Below are 23,658 nucleotides of genomic sequence, written 5' to 3'. Positions count from 1 at the left end.
GCTAAAAAAGTGGTCCGAGGAAGGAACAGTGGTGAACCGGCGACAGGGTCATGGGCAGCCCTGGTGCCTCACTGATGCACGTGGGGAGTGAAGGCTGGCCTGTGTGATCCGATCCAACAGACGAGCTAGAAATTAATGCTGGTTCTGATAGAAAGATGTCAGAATACACAGTGCATCACAGTTTGTTGCATATGGGGCTGCATAGCCGCAGGCGAGTCAGGGTACTCATGCTGACTTCTGTGCACCACTGAAAGTGCCAACAATGGGCACGTGAGCATCAGAACTGGACCCCCACAACTTAAAGGAATTAAAGGATCTGCTGCTAACATCTTGGTGCGAGATACCACAGCACACCTTCAGGGATCTAGTGGAGTCCGTGCTTTGACGGGTCAGGGCTGTTTTGGCAGCAAAAAGGGGACCAACAAAATATTAGGCAGGTGGACATAATGTTATGGCTGACCAGTGTATACACTCAACATTTATATATTAAAAAAAACAACAACAAAAAAACAGGTGGCCTAGAAAGAGGAACCGGTCCACCTCAACTTCCTTCTGGCCTGTATACCCTGGTGCATTTAAAACTCTGATTTCAGAGGGACAAGGTTGGGTGTATGATAGGACATTTGCAAGGTAAGTAGTTAAAATGATCTGTGGATTGTTTTTCAGCTTTTCAATGAACAACACTTTAGTCTAAGTCCAGTTTTCAGTCAGAACAGCTGTGCTACACCACCTTTGGGATCCAAACTAAAATAGAAATGCTTCAGTATATCCCCAGGTGATGGCTACAAATCGAAACTGAATGCTAGTCAAAATACAACTCACGAGAACACGTTGAGTTCAAGTTGCCAGTTTATAAAAGTGTTGTAGCGTCCCTGACTGCTTTGATAATATGCAATAACTGCCTTTAAGCCAAATATAAGAAAGGGATACAAAAATGAAGACAATACAATTCGAATGTTTCAAAGTATACATGCCATGTGAACGATTAACAAGCATGATTAAACTCTTTCCATTTTTAACATTCACTTGCAGAAAACTTTGGAAAGCACCATTAAGGATAGTATGTATGCTGCTGTATTATTACAGCCACTTCAACAAGACTATAGTAAGCTCTCAGAAGTCCTGTTTGCTTATTAAAGACTAACGTTTCTGCTTCTTCTTCTTAAACTATTATTACGTAATACATAATAAACATCACCACACTGTTAAAAGTGTAGAACAATGTTGCATTATTAACCCATTTTCAATACTGGTGGTCTGCCTTCTTCATGCAACGTTTATTGCAGTTATGCATGGCAAACAGTCATCAAGACTGTGTTGATTCTGGCAGCCTGCTTCTTTTCATGTTACGGTTTGATACGACACTGGTGAATTGAGCAACATCCACTGTATCTTTGTTTTGTTTTAATCACATCCAATGGGTAAAATGCCATGGCCTATTCTAAGGCTTAAACATCTGGTACTGTACAATCCAATATGTAACTTTTGTACAGAACCACGAGTGTTAGATTTTTACAACATTTACAATATTATACACAAAGTTATGTTCATTCTAAAACATTCCTTTTATCTCCTAAAATACAAGAAACAATGACAATTTCTCCAACATTTAAATCAAAAAACCAAAACATCTTTGGATCTATTAGAGGCACAACAGGTAGTTTTGATGAAACAGGATATAATGAAACGTACGCACAAACAAATAAATAACAGTCATGAAAAAACATGAATTACGGTGGAACTATGGATATCCCTGATGATTTGTTTATTATACATATGTGTTATAAAGACTAGGCAGCTTGGAGTCTTATTTGGGGGCATGAGGACTGATCAGTTTAGGGTGCCCGGTCTCCTGAGTCTTTAGTCCGAGAGGAGCGAGCTTTGGCATAGGCCGCCATGACAAGTTAGCCTGCTCTTTCGGAGAGTCTGCTGTAGTACACCCTCCAGTTTTCATCTGCAGCAAAGGAGGTGGGGTCGGAGCATCATGTTTAACATGGCTTACTGAAACACGGGTACTGTCATCACTGGTCATTGCAACAGTCTCTGATTCTGAACAATTGGACGGAGACTCTGACCCAAATATAACTTTAACCAGGTCATCTACTTTAGGAGGAATATCATCTATCTCCTCATCCTTTGAGGCGGGTGATGTTATAAGATCCTCATCTAGTTTGAGAAACAGTGGACTGAGAGAGCGTTCGTCATCTCTGTCCATATCTACCTCTTTATTAGTGAGCAGTTCTGACAGTACATCTCCTGTCTCTGTAAGACTTTGAGCTTCTTCTTGTGGTTCAGAGGTCTGATTGAGAAAAACAAGCTCATCAAGTAATGACATCAGGCGGTCATCATCTTGGTCTGGTTTAAGTACGCTTTCTTCATTTTCCTTTTGCTTGTTAGGATCTTCTTCTATATTGACCTTTGAGTCATGTTCAGGTATTTTGGGCACAAACTCTGGAAGTTGTTGGTCCAGTTGTTTTTCCTTTTCCACAAGATTCTGCTGAACCATCCCATCTGAAGGGTTACACGTCTCCTGTGTCTTTTCTGATTGTACCAAAGAAGCAAAACTGGAGACCTTGGGGAGGCTTACATTACCAACTGCAAACAAGAATAAAAATGCAAATTAAGGTGGGTGTGATCTTAAAGGAAAAAAAATCTTGTGAAAGCACCTAATGTGCAAAACTATTAGTGGTACTTTGGTCCTCGACCACCCGTGTTTGAATTTTCGAGTCAATGTGACCTCGATGTGCGAAAATATTTTCGGTGCACGACTCTGTTCTTGTTTCATACGAATATTAAATAACCAATGAGGGTATAATAGTAAAAAATAAAAAATTAATATACAGTATAAATAAAATAAAGGTTTGACTAACAAGGTAGGATGGTAAACTTATCGTAGCATTCCACTGTATTGCACAGATGTGTGACATTTGAGTACTGGACAAGCCAAATATGAGTCTTCCTGATCTCTCTCACACACACACACACACACACACACACAATAACCCCACGATCTTTTGTGGTATAATTTCAGTAGCCATGTCTCCGAAAAAGGGTAAATCAGGCATCAGTGTTGCTGAAAGGAAAGTTGTGAGATCAACCACTGAGTTGAAATAGATTAATTCGTTTTACATTACTTCCTATGGAGAAAAATAATTCGGGTTTCGACCAAATCGGTATTCGACCAGACTTTTGGAACGAATTAAGGTCGAACACCGAGGTACCACTGTACTTACACACAATATTTCCAGTTTTCATGTGATCAAGTTCTAAACAGTTACTTAAGCTCAAGTATGAAGCTACCTGGTGTGCTAACAGGGCTGCTGGTCAGTTTAAGGACTTGTGGCTGCAACATGGGAAGTTGGTTCTCTACACAAAGTGGATGGGAGATGGTAGGAATAGATATGGACACAGCTGCAACACCTTTTGGTTTCAGGAAAATAAAAGAAAAACAATTTTATTAATGTACAAAACAAAACATTTACATATGAATATAGAAGGTTACGTAGGAGCATGTTTAAAGGCTCACCTGGTGTGGTTGTGATCTCAGTGGGCTCTAGAGGGTTATTTATAGTAATGATCTGATTGCATGGCACTACTGTTTCCATCACAGGAATCACTTGATGAACAAGCACTGGAAAAGCCACAGAAGAAATAAAATGTGAAAAACAATCTAGCTAGCTTTTATTATTGAGGCATCATTCACATCACATTGGAACGGTAGATGTTAACCTGAGCTTCCTGGAATTAGTGTACTGGATGATGCCCCCACATGCCAACACTGGTAAGAACAGTCCTCTTATGAGCTTTTCCGTATGATGTGAATGTGGCTTGCACATATGCGCATACAATCACTTTCACTTATTGTAAGATAGATGTCATTTTAGCAGTTGTATTTTGAGGCATAATATGAATAATAACAAGTGTCTCAATCTAAGAAAATCCTGAACAAACCTGTAAAGACTTGATAAAGTTTGATGCTGAGCGAATACTCCTAATTGTACTAACCTTGATCTTTAGCCAGGCTTTGAGGCTTGCTGCGCAACAGGATGTTGGGCCTTGTTTTTTCACGAGGTTCTGGAACAGGTGAAGGACAGTTTTTTAGTTGTGGTGTGGGGTGAGAGATAGGTGGTTTGGCTGCAGTCAGTTTCTGATTAGTGCTGACATTTTCTGTTCTTCGGTCCTGAGATCCCAGCAGTTTCTGTTTGCTATTGCTAAGGTGTTCAGCTTTGTCACTGGTACCCATTTTTTTCTGTTTTGTTCTGACGGTCCTCTGCGAGTGTACGGGAACTCTTTTTTTAAGGTTAAGACTGGTACTGCTTGTTTTGTCTTTGCTCTCTAGAGATTTCTGCTTAGCAATGATTTCATCCAACTTCTGAGAAATGGATGATTTGTTTTTTCCTAAGAAAAGAAAAATACAAATTATTTAACAGGCAATTTGAACCACCTATATTAGCATTAAAGTATACAATGATGTACAAAGGGACAAAATATGAAATAATGCTACAACTCAATTTGTGGATATATATGGACATGAGGTTTAAATGGGTTTTTTGGGTCTGTCTAAACATGTCTAGAGGTCATTTTACTCCTTCCTACAGAAGGCTAATTTTAATCTTTACAAGTCTGTTTTAAAAAAAGAAGTCAGGTTCTCTAAATAAAATAACATTCTATCAAAACTAATAATTTTTGTTCACTTTTTATGATGGGTGCTAATAATTCCAGATGGCCATGTACAAAGCCAGGATTTACTGTATATTGATGGAAAATCCAAATAATCGTTATTGTGGATTCTAACAGTAAGAGACTATTGTCTGTTTGTTTATAACGTTTTACTGAAGTGCCGTAGTCTCAAAAACGGATAAGCCCAAAATATGACGTCCCTATGCCCCTAATTTCTTAAAGTAAATGCAACCAAACTGTTTTGCTCAGTAATAAGATATCTCAGCTTAATACCTGGGTGGCTCTGTCAGGAGGTTTAGACTAAATCTACACATAAATAGTTAAAAGAAACACAAAACTAGTGTTGGTCAACAACCATCTCAGTTTCTGTATTTTAACCCTGCATGGAAATATTAATTGTAAAATTTTTGTACCAATAAAAAGTTTTGTACTTTAATGAACTAAATAATAATTAACTTTTTGTAAAATTACAAAACGGTATATAATTCATTTCCCCAAAATATAATTATGAAATGTGATTTCATTATATATACATATATAATTTTGTTTATGTTCATGAAGGGCTCTATAAAATATTTTCAAGCTTCCTGCAACACTTAAAATGCTTCAGCAGTTCAATACACAGACCAAAACTGAACTCTACAATGTGGAGGGAAAATGCGAATATGACATGGAACCCTGTAGTACCAGATAAATCGGAAGTCATGTCAATGTAGAAAGCTCTCTTTGTTCTCAGCTTGTCCAACATTTTCACCAGGCGGTCTCTTTGTTTAGTAAGAGAGTGAATTTCTTCTAGGGCCTGATGATAAAAATGAGATTTAGAAGAATTATATTATTAGAATAATCGTAAGCAGAATGTTGAACGATGGAACACTTTAAAGAAGTGAAACACGGTAAAACCACTGAAGCCTTGTTTATGTCCAAAACACCTCTGAGAGTAAAACTATTTTGGCAACTTTAGGATCTTCAATATTGAGAGTCTGCTGCAGATTGTTAAAACAATTCCTTAGAGTAATGCGTCTCTTCTTCTCGTCCTTCCTCTTCCTAACTTTAATCTACAAAAGAAGGGGGTATTATTTAATATTAAAATCATTTAAAATATGTACATTTTAAAGCCACATTAAAAACTCGTGCAATGCATGCATCATGCAGAGAAGGTGGTAGAATTAAATATCTAAAATCTGACTTCACCACACAAAATATAGGAAGCAAAAAACACTATATCTATTGATCAATATATATATATACACAGTAAAACACGTACCAAATTTTCATTTTCATTCTCCTCGTCTGATGACTGATTTTGAAAGCTGTTAAAATTAAGACAAAGAAAAGAACTGTTTTGTCACAAAGTCCCAAGTTACAACTGCTGAATTGTATGCATTCTCAATATTGCACATTCAAGGTCCATTCTTTTACATTCAGGGAAATTAAAGCCTCAGTCGTTGGCACAATCACAAACAGCTGCCAAGAATTTCATTTTTCATTCTCTACAGCCAGGCAGAATTTATATTATTATTACTATTATTCAGGGACATGCCATCAGCTTTTAGTCTCACCTGTCATGCTGCGTCTGAGGACAGATTTTCTCAACTCCCTCCTCAAAAGTTTCAATATCAACCAGCTCATCATCCTCCTTCTCAGTCAAATCTTTAACCTCTGCATTTTGCTTCTCCTTATTCTTTTCTTTTCGATCAAAACCCTGAAAAAAAGAAGAGAAAAATGTGATCTAGGACTTGATTCACTTTGAATCACAATGAAAGCAAGTATTATTGGTATTAGCAGCTTAAATCGCTTACAGTGTCTGCAAATAGATCCTCCTTGTCACTGAACTGGCTGGAGTCAGTGTCATTATACATATCTGAATCTTCAGTTAGTTCTGTGTAGTCGGAATCCATCTCCTCTTTTACCAGATGTGATCCTGCCTTAGATTCTTCACCACTCTCATTGCCAAGGACAGCACCGCTGGTACCACAACCCTCAGCTTGTTCAAAGCCCAAGTCCAGCACATCCTTGAGGAGCATGTGATACTCAGAGTTGTTTGCAGGATCAGAGCTATCTTTAGACACATCAATATGCTTTTCAGATGGTGTGATCTTCTTCATTTCGAAGGTATAAGAGTGGTCTGTAAAAATCACATTTTCATGTGACATTATGGAGTACTGCGAGTCGTCTTCAGAAGATTCCTTGGCTGGTGTAGAGCTGGGGTCGAGAGGGTTGTCTAATTTTTGAAGAGCCTGGTTGTTAGAGATTAAGCAGCTTTGAGAAGAGAGCTGTAAGACTTGATTTGTAGGGTGACCCTCTAAAGAGCTTTGAGCTGATGATGCTGAAGATGAGATTCTTGATGAAGATGAGATGAGATCTTCAGAAACTTTCTGAGGCATAACTCTTAAAGTGCCTGAGGACTTATCCTTAAGACATATTGGTATAATTTTTACCGTATTAGATTTGTTACAAACCAGTAAGGTCTTTGAACCACAGAGAGTGTTAACTGGTTTTGTATCAATCGTGGAAGTGCTGCTTGTCCTGACAGTGTCTATAGTACTGTATACTGGGGCCGTATTCTGATATTGCGTAGCAAAAGAAGGAGCTGTGGATGAAGTGACAGTTGTAGAAGTCTGAGGCTTAGTCAGAGGGACTGGTTTGGGAGTTGGAAAACGGATAAGAGAGGCTGCAAAATAAAAAGCAAAACTAAAATCAGCTGATCATAAACAATGAGAATTTGTCTTATAGACAGATTCAATCTATTTTTGTAAACCAGCACAATTTTGATAACAGTCCCAATAGGACAAAATTAAACAAAATGGGTCAAAATTAAAGCTTCAGGATGTTTATATTAAACAGACAAAAATATCATGCACACTCACATTGCTGAGGACGTAGGCGGAGGTTTGGATTTATGGCCCTGAACTGACCAAGAGGCACAAGATGGATTACTCGACCAGCAGAATTAGCTGACTTTAATATCACCATCTTTTGTCCTGGAACAACTGGACGAGTAGAAGTTACAGGCTGCATCAACCTGACTGCACTACCGGAGAGCGCAACATTTGATCCAGTAGTACTGAACACATAAGTCTTCTCTGCTGCAGCTGATCCAGATCCAGATACTGCTCTAACCACATGTATGGAGCCATCTAATCAAAAAGAAGGCAGTGAATTCATGTTTCTAATGTAATACATAAGTTCTAATTTATTAGTAGTTGAAAATTAGTAGCACAAACATAGGCTAAGTGTCTAAAATAGTGGTGCAATATTAAACAGTTAGAAGTACCTCTGGTGCCAGATGCAGGAGATGCATGTGAAGGTATGTTTGCCTTTGGAGGCATGTTACGTGACACTGAAATCCCAGAGGTTCCAGTCAACATAGAGGAAGAAGAAATGATGAGATTTTTAACTGTGCCCTGCGTTGGTAAAGTATCAGTACTGGCTGGTTTTTGCTGTTGGGAATTTATACAGCTGAGCTCAACCTGGACAACCTCTGTTCCCATAGGTTGCTTAGCCACTGTTGAAAGAGAAATATACAAGCTTGGATTAATGCGATTTGCCCTATAACTCTCAGGTAATTTTAGAATTTTTATGAATATTGCATGTACTCTTATGTGTTATTGTCCAATTGTAGAACTGGCTATCCTTAGATTCCAGGAAAAAAAAAAACAAATTCTATAATTCGGTTTGTGCCAACCAAGAAAAAAAATAATAGATAACGTTATCATTTTAACTATTCTAGCCAGATTTACTATGGTGCAATTTAAGTACAGTGGAACCTCTGCATATGAATGCCCTCCCTTACCAATTTAGCCTTAAGAACTGAAATTTTGCAAGAAATTTATATTGGCATACGAACGAACCGAAACAAACGCTGGCTAAGTTGCGGGTACATCCGGGAGCCGTTTAAAACTTGTTTGCCTCAGTGGAGTTTATGAATTTTAAGACCTTTTTTTCAGTCAGCGAAAGATGTTTCGAAAGAGTAAACCCACAATACCAACGTTGCCTTCGGCATGCGTTCAAAAGCTACGTGATTTTTCGTGACTTTTTTTTTGTTGACAGATTGATGGCATGGGTGGTCTGTTCTATTTTTAGCCCAAGGTTGGTGGCATGACTTCCTGTGAGGACCCTTGAAATGGACTGGCTTGGCTTGGGTCAGTTCTTCATAAGCAGCCATACAGCTTACATACGCTTCGTATTGGTAATATTTGTGGGTGGCTGGAACGGATTACAATACTTCTTATGGGAAAATTCATTTTGCAATACAAATCTTCACCTTAAGGCCTCCAGAAAGAATTAAATTCATATGCCGAGGTTCCACTGTATAATATCAGTGATACAAATGCAAATTGACTAACAAAAGAAAATCTGTAAACTCCTAAGTTTAAACAGTCGTGACCTACCTGTAGGCTTAGCCACTGTGACAGCTGAAGAAAGTGTGTTGGTAACTGCTGTCATGGCTACACTAGTTGGGGTGGTAGGAGCTGTATGCGATGTCTTGGCACCTGTGGTACCAGATGTAACGTCATGTTTGTTAGCTACACATACTCTTCCAGTGATGTAAGCAGCCAGTCTGTTGGCAGGATGCAAAGCCCCCATCTGGCCCAGTTCTAGTTTGGCTTGTGGATATAGCTTTCCATTGACCTATACAGAAAGATCATGACAGAACAGAACAAATTAAGCTAGGCTTTACCAGACTGCTGCTGTATTAATAAATCATATACAGTGGCATTATGAGATAGAAAGTCATGTTATAAGATACGTCTGTTCACATCTATTAATCCTTTTGTCAAATCTGTGAAATTGTTTGATTTCTCTGCATTTGACTTCACAACCGAAAACCTATTTCTCAAAGAAAAATCTTAAAACTTTCATCTCATGTTCTAAAATAAAGTCACAAAAATTTAGACAACCCTTTGGCAAGCTCCATGGTAAGTTAAAGAAAACAACAGAGCACAGAGAACACAGCTGTTATGCTAAATAAATCTTTAATCCTGCTGTAAGCAACTTGCTCATAGCATTTTGACCATCATATCCCGGACATAATTTCTGCTGCACTTCTACTCTGTACTTAAGCACAAAGAATGCTTTGGATAATTCTGTGTTTTCACTTCCCGAAACAATCCACAAGAAGAAAGTAAATGGTCTGATTTAAAAGTACTAAATGCTGCATATGTGAAAGCGCTGGTAAAGTATAAAGCATGCTTACCATTATCTGCCCCAGAGCACCAGAAGGTTTTTTCTCAGCCTTTAGCAAACCTGCAGGTGTGACCTGAGAAAGAAGAGGGAGGCCCTTGACCTCACTTTTTCCTATGGTCTCAATCAACTGAGCTTCCAACTGCTTTATTCTGTCCTCCTTCTTCTTCTCTTCACTTTCCTCTAGGTGTGGCTGAGAGATGACCACTTTATATGTAATGATGGATCCTTCATCTGTCTCCATTTTAGTCTTGGATGTGGGCTGGATTTGGTACTTGCCGACCCAGAAAGGGTCCTTCAGATTGTCCTGTGCCATGCGCTCACACACTGTCCGCAAGACAACGTACCTGCTGCCTTCTGTTGCCCACTTGCACTTTGACACAATTTCCAGCCGTTTGGTAGGACCAGACTGAGTAGGTGGCCGAAGTTCCCCTTCCTCGATCTCTGTAAAAGGAACGTCAAGAAAATGCTTTAGAAATGGATTTTATTAACACACACAACACAAATGTTAGAATTGTTAGCTTGTACATCAACCTTGCAGTAAGTCCTGCGAACTAAGATCTGGATGAACTTCCTGCAAACAGAGAACATCTAATCAGGTCCAATCCATGATTAAGAATTCTGAGTAGTACTTCCCTACTGCATTCAAGGTCTCACCCTCATTCGTCTTTGTCCACAAGGAGACAGTTTTCTCCCACAGAATGGCCTCACACGAGCACAATCCAGACTTTCCTGATTTTTGACCCTGCTCAAACTTTCCCCATCAACCTTAACACAATAGATTATAAAGAGGAGTGCTTCATATCACATACTTGGATCACCAAAATAAAATCTAAATAAGCACAGTACATTATACACAACCTGTAAAACTGCAGAAACTTCAATGTCACTGCGATATTATCCCCTAAATATTTTCTAAATATGCTTTTAAATATTTATATCAAGCATTTAGTACTACTAAGCATTATTTCATAATGAATCATTTACGAGGTTTTCAAACCATTTTAATTCATTTTGCTCCAAAATCCAAAAAGATTTTATTATAATAACAAATCACACAAATCCAGTTACAACCACCACATAACTTTTTACATCTGTATGCCTCTTTAATTGTGCCGTCAGTCAATTTTGCCAAGCAGTTTCAATATGGAGTGATACCAACACAAATCAGTTAAACAGATTTAAAATGCTCACAGCTCTCACAGCTCCTCTTTTAGGTGAAGGATGTAGAAAGTTCTCCAAGTCTTTTTGGAGATCTAGTGATACTGGTGGAGGGTGAAGAGGCCTGGCAGGATCAGGAATATAAAGTGGCTCTGAATCGGCATCATTTTGCTTAACCCATAATGTTTTTACATGAAGAACTGGCTCCGGTGCTGCTTCAGGTCCTGAAAGAACTAAAAGAACAAGAACACAGCAAAAATTAGGATTTGCAAATAATTCATTTTCACTCACCTCCAGCCTGATGAAAGCATACTCACTGTAAGAAATACGTCTTTTCTTCTTTTTCACTTTGGACACATCTTCTTCTTCATCATTTACAGGGGCAGACTCCTCGTTTGTGTCCTCGTTTTTCAAAAGCACTACTTTGCGTCGAAGGCAGTCACAACCCAGCATACACTGAGGTTTGCCACAATGATTCTGGCGCCTCTCCTGAATGAGACTAGCGCACATACACCCTAACCGGCAAAAGTCATTGAGGCAAGGTGGTGCACGTCGTTTTATGACAGTAGAAGGACTTCCTCCTATCGTACCCTGAATCCAGAAGAACAAAAAAAAAAGACATAGTGAGGGGGTTAGACAAAGGGTTAGTCAGGATAATCACATTTTTTATTATTAACAATGACATCACCATTGTTAGCTTAACACGTACCTCTGCTGTGACAAGACAGGATAAAGCAATAGCTGCTCGTTCCATGGTGATATACGTACGACTTTTTCCCTCCCAGACTGCACCATCCTCCACATCCCTTAGTTTAACTAGGGTTTTGGGTAAGCCAGAACTGTGCCCCATGGGTAGATTTGAACCAGGGGTACTAGAACCACTCTGTCCTGCAGGAGCCACTGATGCACCATCCTTAACCGATTTTTCAGCTGTGTGTAAAGAATGTTGTGAAGTCTTGGATCCCTTCCTGTTCATTTTGGGGGATTTTTTACTTTGGGACAAGCCAGGGTCAGTGGACAGCACACTAGATACTGATTTTGGTGTATTAGACTTTGTGGATTTCTTTGAAGAGCTTCCCTCTGGTTCCTTGCCTGTGCTGGGAACTGGGTTCTCTCTTTTTTTGACGGATTTCTTCGTTTTCACCCCAGACACAGCTTCCTTGCTCTTTGAGCGCAGTGCAGTTTTTCTGGATTTTGCTGAAGGCTTGGAGAGAGTGGATGGTAATGAAGGTGCCTGCTTTTTTAAGACGCTGTCGAGTGTAAGAACATAGCTTGTGCTCTTGGTGGGTAGCTGGTAGGCCACAGGAGTGACAACAGCCTGTGAGAAACTGGCAGCTCGCTCATCAATAAGCTTGCCTTCACTTTCCAGGTACTCATCAAGCATGTCGCTACAGAAAGCTGAGAGGTTCTTTTGTCCTGTATCCAAGGATGTGGTGACTAAACAAAACATAACACTATTGGATTACTTTCACCCGAGAAACCTACACGACTTACAAGGGCAGCAAATTAATTTAATCGCAACACAGTATGGTGATGTACCTCCAGAAACAGATGAAGAACTTGTGGAAAACTTCTCTCTCCAACCTTTGATTTTAGTGATGTCTGTTGTTTTCCCTGTTCTAGAAACGAAGTGAACTGGGAAGAAAAATAATGACTAAGCACAACTGTAGAACTGTAGAAAATCAATCAGTTTGCTTTTTATTTCACTCACCCTGTGATGAGCAAGTGTCTAAGGTTCCCTCAGGTGACAGTACAGGTGGAGGAATAGGTAAGCATACTCCCAGATACTGTAGATCAATAGACAGTGTAACGTCCAAAAGGTTCAGCTTTAGACCAACTGTAAGATAAAACGTTCTCTTTAGATGCTTCTTTTGATTAGATAAACTAAATCAAACCTTAAGCATCTTAGCTTGTAACACATTCATACTAAATACTTATGATTATTATGTGCGTTTACATATTTGTACTGGCCAAATCATGGCTTATACTCCCACTTCAGGCTATACATTCACTGTAGAGGCACAATCACGCACGTGAAATGCTACAGAGCAGAAAAGCAAGGTCGCATTTCACCGTGTTCCAAAGTTTGGTGAACTCTAACCTGCAAATCTGTATTATGTAAAGACTTGTGACCAATATTAGATTGACTTTTCTGCACCACATTCTGTGATATTCTCCAAGCACAAATCAAACCTGCACACGTCTGTCTGGACAATGAAACATGATACACAGCTCCAGAGACTGATGGCAGAACCCTTTAACCCACTCTGACAAATGTTTTTTTAAGTTGTAAAGTACGGTACAAATAGTTATTTTGCTCCTAAGCAAGTTGGACATATACTGTACCTGCTTGGAGAACTGGGTGAATGACCTGTCTGTATTTCATGTTTTTTAAATCACGCAGAAGGACCTTTTCAAGAGCGTCAATTCTTTCCTTTTCATCATGGACTTCACCTGTGAGAAAGTATTAAAAACGTAATACATCAAGGACAAATTATGAGTGTGAGATCTTATACAGTAATGTACTTTATTTTTTATTCTTACCGTCTATATTTTGTGTTGTTTTTTGTAAAACTTCTTCTTTAGCTTCATCGCCAAGATGAATTTCAAGTGCTTTCTGTTTGCAGACAGAATTTCATAAAAAAGGGGCATTGAGGCCATAGGAATGTGCTAATATTTTTCAGATAATTTTTTTTTTTACCTTGTTCAGAACATTACAAATTTCATAATAGAATTACAAAAGAAAAGCAAATAAATTACAAAATAATTTAAGCACACACAGAATGCTTTGAGTTACCTTTGACATGAAGGAAACAAACAATTGACCCTCCACTTCTTCAAGATTGGGCTGCATTGGGACAGGAATGGGGCCTTCCATCACCTCTGTATCTTCACTCAGCTTTGACTTCCAACCTTTCTTTTGTTTCACCTTGGATTTTGTGCCTTTACTGGTCTTCGGGGGCTGTTTTACTTCCTTTGGAATATCAGGGTCATGGGAAATTACAGGACAGTTCACCTCATTTCTAACATCGCATACAGTTGGACCTGGGTCTCCAAGTGATGTGAAAAATCTCTGTGATACTGGCTCAGCTATCTCTAGCAATGGTCGTGGTCTATCAATTGATAAGCAAGGTGGAAATGGGTCTAGTGTCTTTCTAGGAGGTATGGGTCTATCAGAGAACATGCTCGGTGGAAACGGGTCAGGAGAGGAAGGAGCGGACATGTATGGAGAGGATGGTGCACAAAATGGTGAGGACGGGGTTTTAACCCCTGGAGCAGGGGACTGTGAAGCGGTCTCTGGTACAGGTTCAGGACTTGGGACCGTACAGGATTTATGAGCAGGGTCTGTGGTGGATGTGTCAGTAGTGGCAGCACTTTGCACAAATTCATTACTGGGAGTTGTAGAGGGAAAAGCTTTAGGATCACAATCAGAGGAAATGTCATCTAAGATACTGGAGACAATTTTAGTGTCAAGTCTGGTGTCTGCAAGACTAGTGTTGGGTTTAACTTCATGTGCAAATGCAGAGGTAGCAGCAGATACTTTCTCAGATGTGGGCAGTTCCAGTGTATCACAGACAACACCGGCTGTCAAGGCAGTAGCAGCATCAATGGCAGAATCCGGTGTTAAGACAGTTTTATGTTCAGTGTTTGCTACAGTACCTGTTAAACTGGATGATGTGATGGTTTGAGATGTTGGGGAAGCTGCTGGCTGTACATTTACCTGGGTGTTAGGTGGTAGAGTAAAGGATGCTGTGGAGGATGATTCTTTTTCAGAAACTGAAATATCATCACAGGATTCGTCAGACTGTATTGGCAAGCTACAAGCTTCAGATTTTGGCTTTGGTCTGGTGCGTCTTGTTTTTGACTTCAATTGCTGTAGAAATAGAGCGAGAAGCGGTAGTGGAACAGGCTCAGCCCGCTTCTTCTTCACTTCTCCTCCGCCGTCAAGAGGTTTGACTCCGTCACTCTGTGCAGCTGTCTCACTGCTCAACGTTTCATCAGTCACTGCTGCCGTTTCGCTCAATACTGCGGCCACCTTTTCATTTAAGGGTGTGTTTGAAGTAGTTTTTTTCAGCATGCACTGTATATTAGTTGCAGAAAGTGACTCAGATGTATTTTTTAAAGTGGGCGAGTCTATAGTTTTTGAAAATGATACCGTTTCCTTCACTTCCTTGGTAACATCAAGGATTGAAATGTTGTCCGATGTACAGTCCTCAGACTCAGATGCAATATCCATATTGTTCTCTTTTGAAGCCAGACTATCAGCATTCATTTGCTGGCTACTGCCGTTATGGATTTTCTCAAGGGATATTCTTTTTACCTTAACATGAGCACCTTTAATTAGATCAGACAGCCCCCCTGGCCATGGACGCTTCATACTGCTGCTGAAATCAGAGAGAGAACGTTCTTATATTTTGCAAAATATAGACCAAATAATCATAATATATATTTATACACATCTCTAGCTAGCTTTTTTTTTTCTTGTTTTAAAGCAGCAACATATCTAATCCTATAACACGTTCATGCTTGGTAAGATTCCCCAATGAGAGTAATCCCACCAGCAGGATCTCGGAGATGTTTGCAGTCTACAAACAGTTTAGTTGAACTACTCCAAAATGGAAAGTAATCCTAATCAAAGTATTATGCAACAGTAGTGCTGTGTTCCTTATTAGCATTCCAAATTGTATTTGGAAGTAAAATAAGTTATTTAGCATACGTTTACATTTAAAGCATTTGGCAGACACCAAAATCCAGTGTGACAAATTCACTAATGGTACTTTTAGGAAACAGGTCAATTTTATTTTGTGTATTAATATAATTAATGTTTATCTAAAGGTGTGTCTCAAATAACAGACTATGCACATTGTACTTGAGTGTTTAGTGTTAGAAGGGTAGTATCTCCTCAAAAACAACACAGAAGTATTTTTGCTATCTGAAGTAAATGGCAAATTGCTATAGCGGAATAAAGTCAATTTTTTTTATTTTACATGTGCAAAATAGTGTCACACAATGCATTTAAAAGACATCTGTAAGACACCTTGTCCACTGGAGTGTCGTCTGCCATCTTAAAATGTTTTCTCATCCAGCATGACCACCTAAGTAGCCTCTTCCTCTATGTAAGCAAAGCTGTGACTGTTGAGTGCATGAAGCATCCTACATTTCACAACTTTTTTCCCCACTTGAATAAGTGCATCATCTGGGCAACTGAAGTAGACTTTTTCTTGTTGGAATTTTATGCATGAGCACACTACTCATTTATGCTACGCAAAGCTGCAGAATAGTGCATAAGTATGCAATATGGGACGCACCTTAAATTTCAGCACGTCTTCAGGCATAAATAAGGCATATTTCCACAAATAAAGACAACCTTTTTGTTTTCAGTTAAATGGTCAATAATAACCTACTGTATTGCAAACAACAATAAGAGGAAAATGGCCAGTACCTTAATTAAAATTTTAAAGTACTTCTTTATGCAGGACAATACTGAAGTTCAATAACATATTTTTTACAAATATAATATTTCGAGTTTTTACTGTTAATGACCTTTGTGCAATTCATCAACAATAACAATTTATGAACAATAATGATGTAAATAGTTATTCAGCAGAAAACACAAGGTTTTACACTGAATAATGTTCTTCAAGAAAGTATTTCAAGAAAATCAGCTCTATAACATTATAAAAAACACACAAATAATACAAGGTTTAAACCTGAAGAAGAGTAAAAGACTTACCCAGAACACTCAGGCTCAACTCTCCTGGGACCATCACAATTAACAGTTTTAAGGTCCCCAATAGTAGTGACTTTTTCAGAAGCATTCATCTTTGCAAACAAAGACTTGAGATTATTCAAGGCTGAAGGCTCTTTGCTGGATTTGACTTCACTCTCGAGTTTTTCAGGGGAAGAAGAACTCTTGGGCTTGCAACATCGGGAGTTGTGAGCATCATCTCTAAAACCTTTTGCAAAAGGGTTGTAATCGATTTTGAGCTGAGTGATAGACAAATTCTGGTACGCTGTGACAGCAAAGAACTCGGTCTGTGAAAAACTAAAAGTTACAACATCAGGCCCATCTAGCTGAAGGACATCCACAGCTTTATCCGCAGGAATAATGTGAAGTCGGGGAATGTAGCGGTGCATAGAGTTTATGATAATATGGCCTTCACGGTCCAAGGAGTTATTGGTAAGCTTTAGCTTGTAAAAGGAAACAGGATTTTGCATCCAGTCTAAACCAGTAGCAGGCGAGTCTGGATGTACAAAGGAGCTCAAAATATGTGGGTCAGCTTTCCCATTGGTCTCCCATCGTCTGTCACTCCATTTGTAGCGGTAATTATCCACTGGTTGCATATCCATTACTAAAGTATACCTCTGGAAAGGTTCCAATCCTGAGATACGGAAACGACAACAAGGGAACATCCTACGACCCTGCTTGGTTAGAATCATCTCAGTCTGACATCTGAAAAACTCATTCCACATGTTATTGTTGTCCAAAGTGACTGTGATGCCTTTGCATGTAGACTCTGCTGGCAAGTTACATAGCTGGTTACTGGTGTTAGTAGCTGCCATGGCTGACAAAGACATTGATGACACTTTATTAAAACTTGCTACACATGAACCGATTGTGGGTTTGGTCAAAGGGCTGGCTTCCTTACTAGCAAACAGAGTTTGTTTGTCCTGCCTCCCACCAGCAGGATGTAGCTGGTTGACGACAACAAAAAGTGAACAAGCAGATGTTTGAGGTACCGTAGTTGTAGTCGTGCCCTCCTGACGAAGCACCATTATGGCCTGATTATGTGGAATGGCCATGTGACTGAAGAAGTCATCTGAGGAGCTGTTGTCGCTTTTACTTCAGGTTACGTCAGATCCTTCAGCATCCTTTAACAAAAATTACATACATAACTAATCAAAGTCAGCGGCTATATCAACTTATGTTAATAACTGAGGTTTAAGTGCCACTATCACTCAAGAATCTTCATAAGCTTGAAATACATTTTCACTGAAAGACAACAAAATGAAGCTTGACAAACAAATGTTTAGCTGTGAAGCTGAATCTGTTTTCATACTGTCTGCAACATGGATAATATTTACTGCACATTTACATGTACAGCATTCAGCAGATGCCCTTATCCAGAGTGACTTATATTTATTACATTTATACAACTGAGGGTTAGGGTCAATTTCTTACAAGAGACATGGTGTTCTTAAACAAAAAGAACTTATGAGGAGTCAATTATAATATTTAACTAATAAGTACTGTAATGAAAGATCATAAACATTAATGGTGATATCACTTTTTTTTTTTTTTTAAACATTTACACAAATACAGACAAATTGAGTAATTTTGTTTCTTGGCTGAGAGTGAAAAGTGAGACCGTTTATAAACTTTATTTTAGTTTATTCGTAATGACACAATGGGAACTGTGACAATCACTACCAGATCATCTAGTGTCACTGTCTTTAAATTTGCAATTGTGGTAATAATAGAGTTAACACCTTCTTCCTGCAAGAAGTGAAAACACCAGCACCTCACCACTTGCTGCTCATGGTGTGTCAAAGAGCAACATAACACATTTGGAACAAATCGCTGTCTACCCTCTTCCACATACAATTGCTTGCAGATACCAACAATGGCTAGCATTGCTGTGACTGACAAAGTATGAATATGAAGAGTATGCCATCCCTCCCACACAAATAGCTTAGACAATTTTGGCTTCCATCCATAAGACTTTGATATATAACTCAATTTCTTGATGAAAGAGTAACTAATATTGTGTAGGTCCCGCTTGGGCTACCAAGCATCGAGGCATGGACTCCACAAGGTGCTCAGAAAGGGGCTTAGAAAGTGTGGTATCTGGCAGCAAAATGTTAGCAGTAGATCCTTTCAGTCCTGTAAGTTGTGAAGTGGGGCCTCCATGGATCAGACTTCTTTGTCCAGCACATTCCACAGATCGGACTGAGATCTGCGGAATTTGGAGTCCAATGAACTCTTTGTCATGTTCCTCAAACCAGTCCTGAATAATTTCTGCAGTGTGGCAGGGAGCATTATCCTGATATCCACTGCCATTAGGGCAGTAATGGATCTACAATGTTTAGTTTAGGTAGGTGGTACAAATCAAAGCAGCATCCACATGAATTCTAGGACCAAATGTTTCCTAGGAGAAAACTGCCCAGAGTATCACACTGCTTCCTCCACCTTGCCTTCTTCCCATAGTGTATACTGGTGCCATCTCTTCCCAAAGTAAGAGCTGTACATGCACCCTGCTCCATGGTCCAGGTCTGGTGCTCACGTGCCCATTGAAGACGCGTCCGGCAGTGGACAGGGGTCAGCATGGGAACTCGGCAAAACGAGTGGGAACTACTCGCTACGAGCCCCATAAACAAGTGTTCAGATACCTTTCTATTATAGCGAGAATTAACTTAATCAGCTAATTTTGGCCACAGTAGCTCTTCTGCTAGCCTTCACTTCATACATGCATCAGTGTGTGCTGGGACTCCATGACCCAGGTCCTTACGCTTGCCAATTTTTCCTACTTCCAACAAATCAACTTCAAGAACTGCTTAATATATCCCCCTCCTTGACAAGTGGCATAGTAAAAAAATAATCAATGTTACTCTCTTCAGCTGCCAGTGGTTTTAATGTTATTGCTGATTGGGGTACTTCCAGTGCATATGTTCACTTTCTATTTACATAGACAATTTGTGAGACAATTTTTGAGAGCTATTTTATATTATAAATATGAACAACAAGCATTCATGGGCAGTAGCACTCTGACACAGTCCCATATCTTCAGGTTCCTACCTCTGTACTTTAACTGTAGGTAATATGGTCTTGGGATTATATAACACAAATCTTGTTTGACTTTTACATTGAGTGTAAAAATGGAGATGTGTGCAGTGCAGTTCATCACTTATTATACTGTCAAACTGCTGATTACATCCTGCAACTCTTTCTGAGTGACTGCTGGCTTTTCTCTCACCTTCCTCATCATTAGTCTGAGAATATGTTGTGACAGTGGTCCAGTAGTGTCCCTGAAAATGACTTACACCTTCCCCATGATTGCTACTGGTGTTAAATCTTCCCAAACAGTGATAATAGTGTTATGATGACAGGTGCAAGTTCCTTGAGAACATTTCTGCAGCATTCATACACTATATTGCCAAAACGTTTTGGAACACCCCTCCAAATCATTAAATTCAGGTGTTGTTTTTTCTGGGGTTGTGCTTGGCCCCTTAGTTCCAGTGAAAGGATCTCTTAATGCTTCAACATACCAAGTTATTTTGGACAATTTCATGCTCCCATTTAACTTGACTGGCCTGCACAGAGTCCTGACCTCAACCTGAAAGAATACCTTTGGGATGAATGAGACCGCAAGCCAGGCCAAAACTGGGACGTCTGCCTTTACATGCACATGAATTTAATATGAAGTTGGTCCACCCTTTGCAGCTATAACAGCTTAAACTCTTCTGCAAAGGCTTTCCCCAAGGTTTAGGAGTGTATTTATGGAAATTTTTGACCATTCATACCGAAGGTGTTCTATCAGGTTGAGGTCAGGACTCAGTCAAGTGCAGGCCAGTCAAGTTCCTCTACACCAAACTCGCTCATCCATGTCTTTATGGACCTTGCTTTGTGCACTGGTGCGTGGTCATGTTGGAACAGGAAGGAACCATGCCCAAACTGTTCCCACAAAGCTGGAAGCATGAAATTGTCCAAAATGTCTTGGTATGCTGAAGCATTAAGAGTTCCTTTCACTGGAACTAAGAGGCTAAGCCCAACCCCAAAACATTTGGCAACATAGTGTATCTACCTTGGTTTATTTAACCATTAAATATATTTATTTTCTCATGTAGTGTCTAATAGTTGAGTTGAATATATATCCATTTATGCTTGACAGTACATACTTATTGTTCTTATTTATAAGTACAAAGCCAAAAGGCATCCTAAGTTTCAATCTGAAGTGGATATATGCACAGTAAGTATATTTAATTACAAGGACAAGTGGCTGAATACTTTTTTTGCCATTACTAGAAGTTCTTCAACTTCTACATATAAACAAATGCAACCACCAAGTATAAACAGGGTCCTAATCAGGTTTGTGTTTTCCAAAAGAAATGGGAAAAAAACGTAGGGGACGTTCAGACTGAATTTGCCAATTCCCTTGAAGAGTAAAGGAGATGCTCACTAACACAAATCAGCTAACTAATCCCGCTGGTAATATTAACCCAAGCTACAGGAAGCAACATTGTCTGTTCACATACGGAACATACATGAACCATAACATATCCCTCCACCTATAATCATAAGCCATAAAAGAGACGGTTAAGACTTTAAACACTTTATTTAAAAGCAAACAGAGCCTAGCCACAGACCTAAACTTTCTTATAATACACTAAATAAGACTTCCTATCTAACATCATACCTGTTGGCTTTATGAGTTGAGAGAGCTGGTTCGGTTGATACACCACCGGTATGTAAAGCCTTGCTTGCAACAACCAATCACTGATCACCATTTCACTGAACCAATGCCCTTCATTGTAAACTCTTCTTCATTTCATCCATAACATTTTTGCTTGCATTTTAATATTATATTCCATTTCTAGTACCCTGGTGAGGTTTTCCTTCATGCACCATGTTTTGATATGCAAATGAACATGTCCACTACGTGAAAATGCACACTGCGCCATCTAGCGGCTGAGAGGATGCACTAGCTACTTTCCTTCTGTAAACAGCCGGCTACAGATTGTAAGATTTTGTTCTTCGTGCTCACGATAGACATATTGATGGAAATGGGTAGGGATGTTTCAAATGTCGGTGGTTTTGATTTTTTTGTAATGTCTGATTCTGACATGGTTTATTACCCACGTATCGAGTTAATTTACAGTGATTTTCAACTCCAGCCCAATTCTCTCGCAGTTACAATGCGCGCAAACTACTGACTCCACATCGCCGAGGACTTTACCTCAAGCAAATATTTGTTTTATTCATGCTGAAAGCTCGTTTGAATGACTTCACACTTGTTAAATCGGAGTTTTTTGGGCCTGTGAAACTTGGGTTCCCGAGAATACCCGAGGTTGGCTAGCTAAACTTCGACTGAGGGAGGCCTACCAACATTTCAGCCAGGCCCATAGACATGATCTTCTCTGAACCGTTAATATTTCAGCTTCATTACACTTCGCGGATGATAAACAGCGATGTATCTACCATACCTGCTTGTCCATGTAAACAAGAATTAAGTTTCAATCACCTTTGAATCATGGACGTCGAGTGTTTTCGCCGACGTCAGTTATATCTCGACAAGGCCGGAGAGAGTACGTGCGGCGCGTGCACGTCGAACAGTGAGTGTCGAATGGCGGGTGAATCAGAAGCGAGTCTGAACAACAAACCACGCGGTCGAGTCAGTCTGCTCGGTCCCTCAACAAGAACATGCACGTGCCCAAATCGAGGTTGGCCTCTTCTAAATAAATAAAATAAAAAAATATATGCGCAACCCTTGCCTCCGTTAATGTCGTCCGTTTTGCGCTCTAATCTCAAAATATTATGCTGTACGTCTCACCCTCGGACGCTGCGTGCATGTTACGACGCGCTACGTCACGACACCAACAGAACAGGCGCGTTCACGTAGGCATCTCGCGCGCAGCTTCGGCGTAACGGCACATGGCTGGAAAGCCAAAGCGCGCATGCGTTTACTTAACACTTCTTCAGCCGTTTGTTGTCGGGATCGTATTCTCTCGTTTCGGATTTATTATACCGGACGGATTGTGTCGTCGGAAACCCGTAACTAAAGCTGATGAACAACGTGTAGCAGACAGGGTTAACGTTCACTCAGGAGCACAGTGAGGAGGACACCTATCGAGGAGAACGGAAGTGCTGAGAGAAGGTGCTGCAGGAAAACTGGCCCTCGGTTCTACCCTTACTTTATTTTTTCCAACCACCTTACTTTAATGAATGTATCACCAACATGAACTAGAATGATAAATGGTGCTGCGAATATATGTGTATATTATTCACATATATATATGTGAATATATGGATCTGATTTTAGAAGAAAGATTATGATAAGACGAGATTTAATGCTACTGCGAATAAACTACGGTTAAGGAGTCACTTTCCAATGTGTTAAGTATTGCGCCACATCGGGTGTTTTAGTGGTTTCTGTCCTATCCTGCTGTTTTTGGCATAGCCCAAGATCACATTTGGGAAAAGGGTGTAAATGGAAAATAACTAATCAGTTGGTAATAGCTGTGGTAATTTCCGATTCACCCCAGTGACTCGAATCATTTGATTCAGTTCACCAAAACGATTCACTGAGATTCGTTCACTGACCTTTTTTGTTGTTGTTATAAAAATGTGCATGTCTACAAATGTACTTGAAAATGTTGTTTAATAACAACAGCAGAACTATTTTCCTGTATTTTGCCAACTGCTGAGCTAATATTAAAGAAGCATGACACTGCAGTAATCAACTTTCAGTGAAGGTTATTTTTTTATTATTTAATATCACCATCAGTTATTACATGTTCATAAATTGGGGTTATGCTTCATGCACAGATAGAAAACGTTTCAAGTGCTACATTCTCTTTATAGCATGGCCCTGCCAATTTCTCCTCCTGTTAAACCAGTAAGAATCACATAGAGCT

At 39.5% G+C, this 23,658-nt stretch overlaps 1 protein-coding gene across 3 annotated transcripts; it reads right to left on the bottom strand.

Annotated features, from left to right (window-relative positions):
* Nucleotides 1-831: 831 nt before the first annotated feature.
* Nucleotides 832-22,862, bottom strand: mgaa (MAX dimerization protein MGA a). Of its 3 annotated transcripts, none has more exons than XM_058399853.1 (25): nucleotides 22,266-22,862; nucleotides 16,760-17,898; nucleotides 13,823-15,410; nucleotides 13,570-13,642; nucleotides 13,372-13,479; nucleotides 12,737-12,862; nucleotides 12,565-12,660; nucleotides 11,735-12,462; nucleotides 11,343-11,616; nucleotides 11,059-11,258; nucleotides 10,522-10,632; nucleotides 10,399-10,438; nucleotides 9,878-10,308; nucleotides 9,072-9,312; nucleotides 7,955-8,185; nucleotides 7,548-7,817; nucleotides 6,480-7,351; nucleotides 6,240-6,382; nucleotides 5,945-5,990; nucleotides 5,610-5,735; nucleotides 5,368-5,479; nucleotides 4,006-4,398; nucleotides 3,527-3,631; nucleotides 3,301-3,420; nucleotides 832-2,595 (listed from the first exon to the last, which is right to left on the bottom strand). In XM_058399853.1, the coding sequence occupies exons 2-25, from the start codon at nucleotides 17,827-17,829 to the stop codon at nucleotides 1,808-1,810; spliced, it is 8,292 nt and encodes a 2,763-aa protein (XP_058255836.1). In that variant the 5' UTR covers nucleotides 17,830-17,898; nucleotides 22,266-22,862; the 3' UTR covers nucleotides 832-1,807. The 3 variants fall into 3 exon arrangements, with proteins under 3 accessions (XP_058255836.1, XP_058255838.1, XP_058255837.1); XM_058399855.1 differs by having other exon boundaries at nucleotides 13,823-15,407; XM_058399854.1 differs by lacking the exon at nucleotides 22,266-22,862 and adding an exon at nucleotides 21,441-22,236.
* Nucleotides 22,863-23,658: the final 796 nt, after the last annotated feature.

This window comes from Hemibagrus wyckioides, linkage group LG09 (assembly GCF_019097595.1).
Source record: "Hemibagrus wyckioides isolate EC202008001 linkage group LG09, SWU_Hwy_1.0, whole genome shotgun sequence".
NCBI lineage: Eukaryota > Metazoa > Chordata > Actinopteri > Siluriformes > Bagridae > Hemibagrus > Hemibagrus wyckioides.
This window is presented reverse-complemented; position numbering and strand designations above follow the sequence as displayed.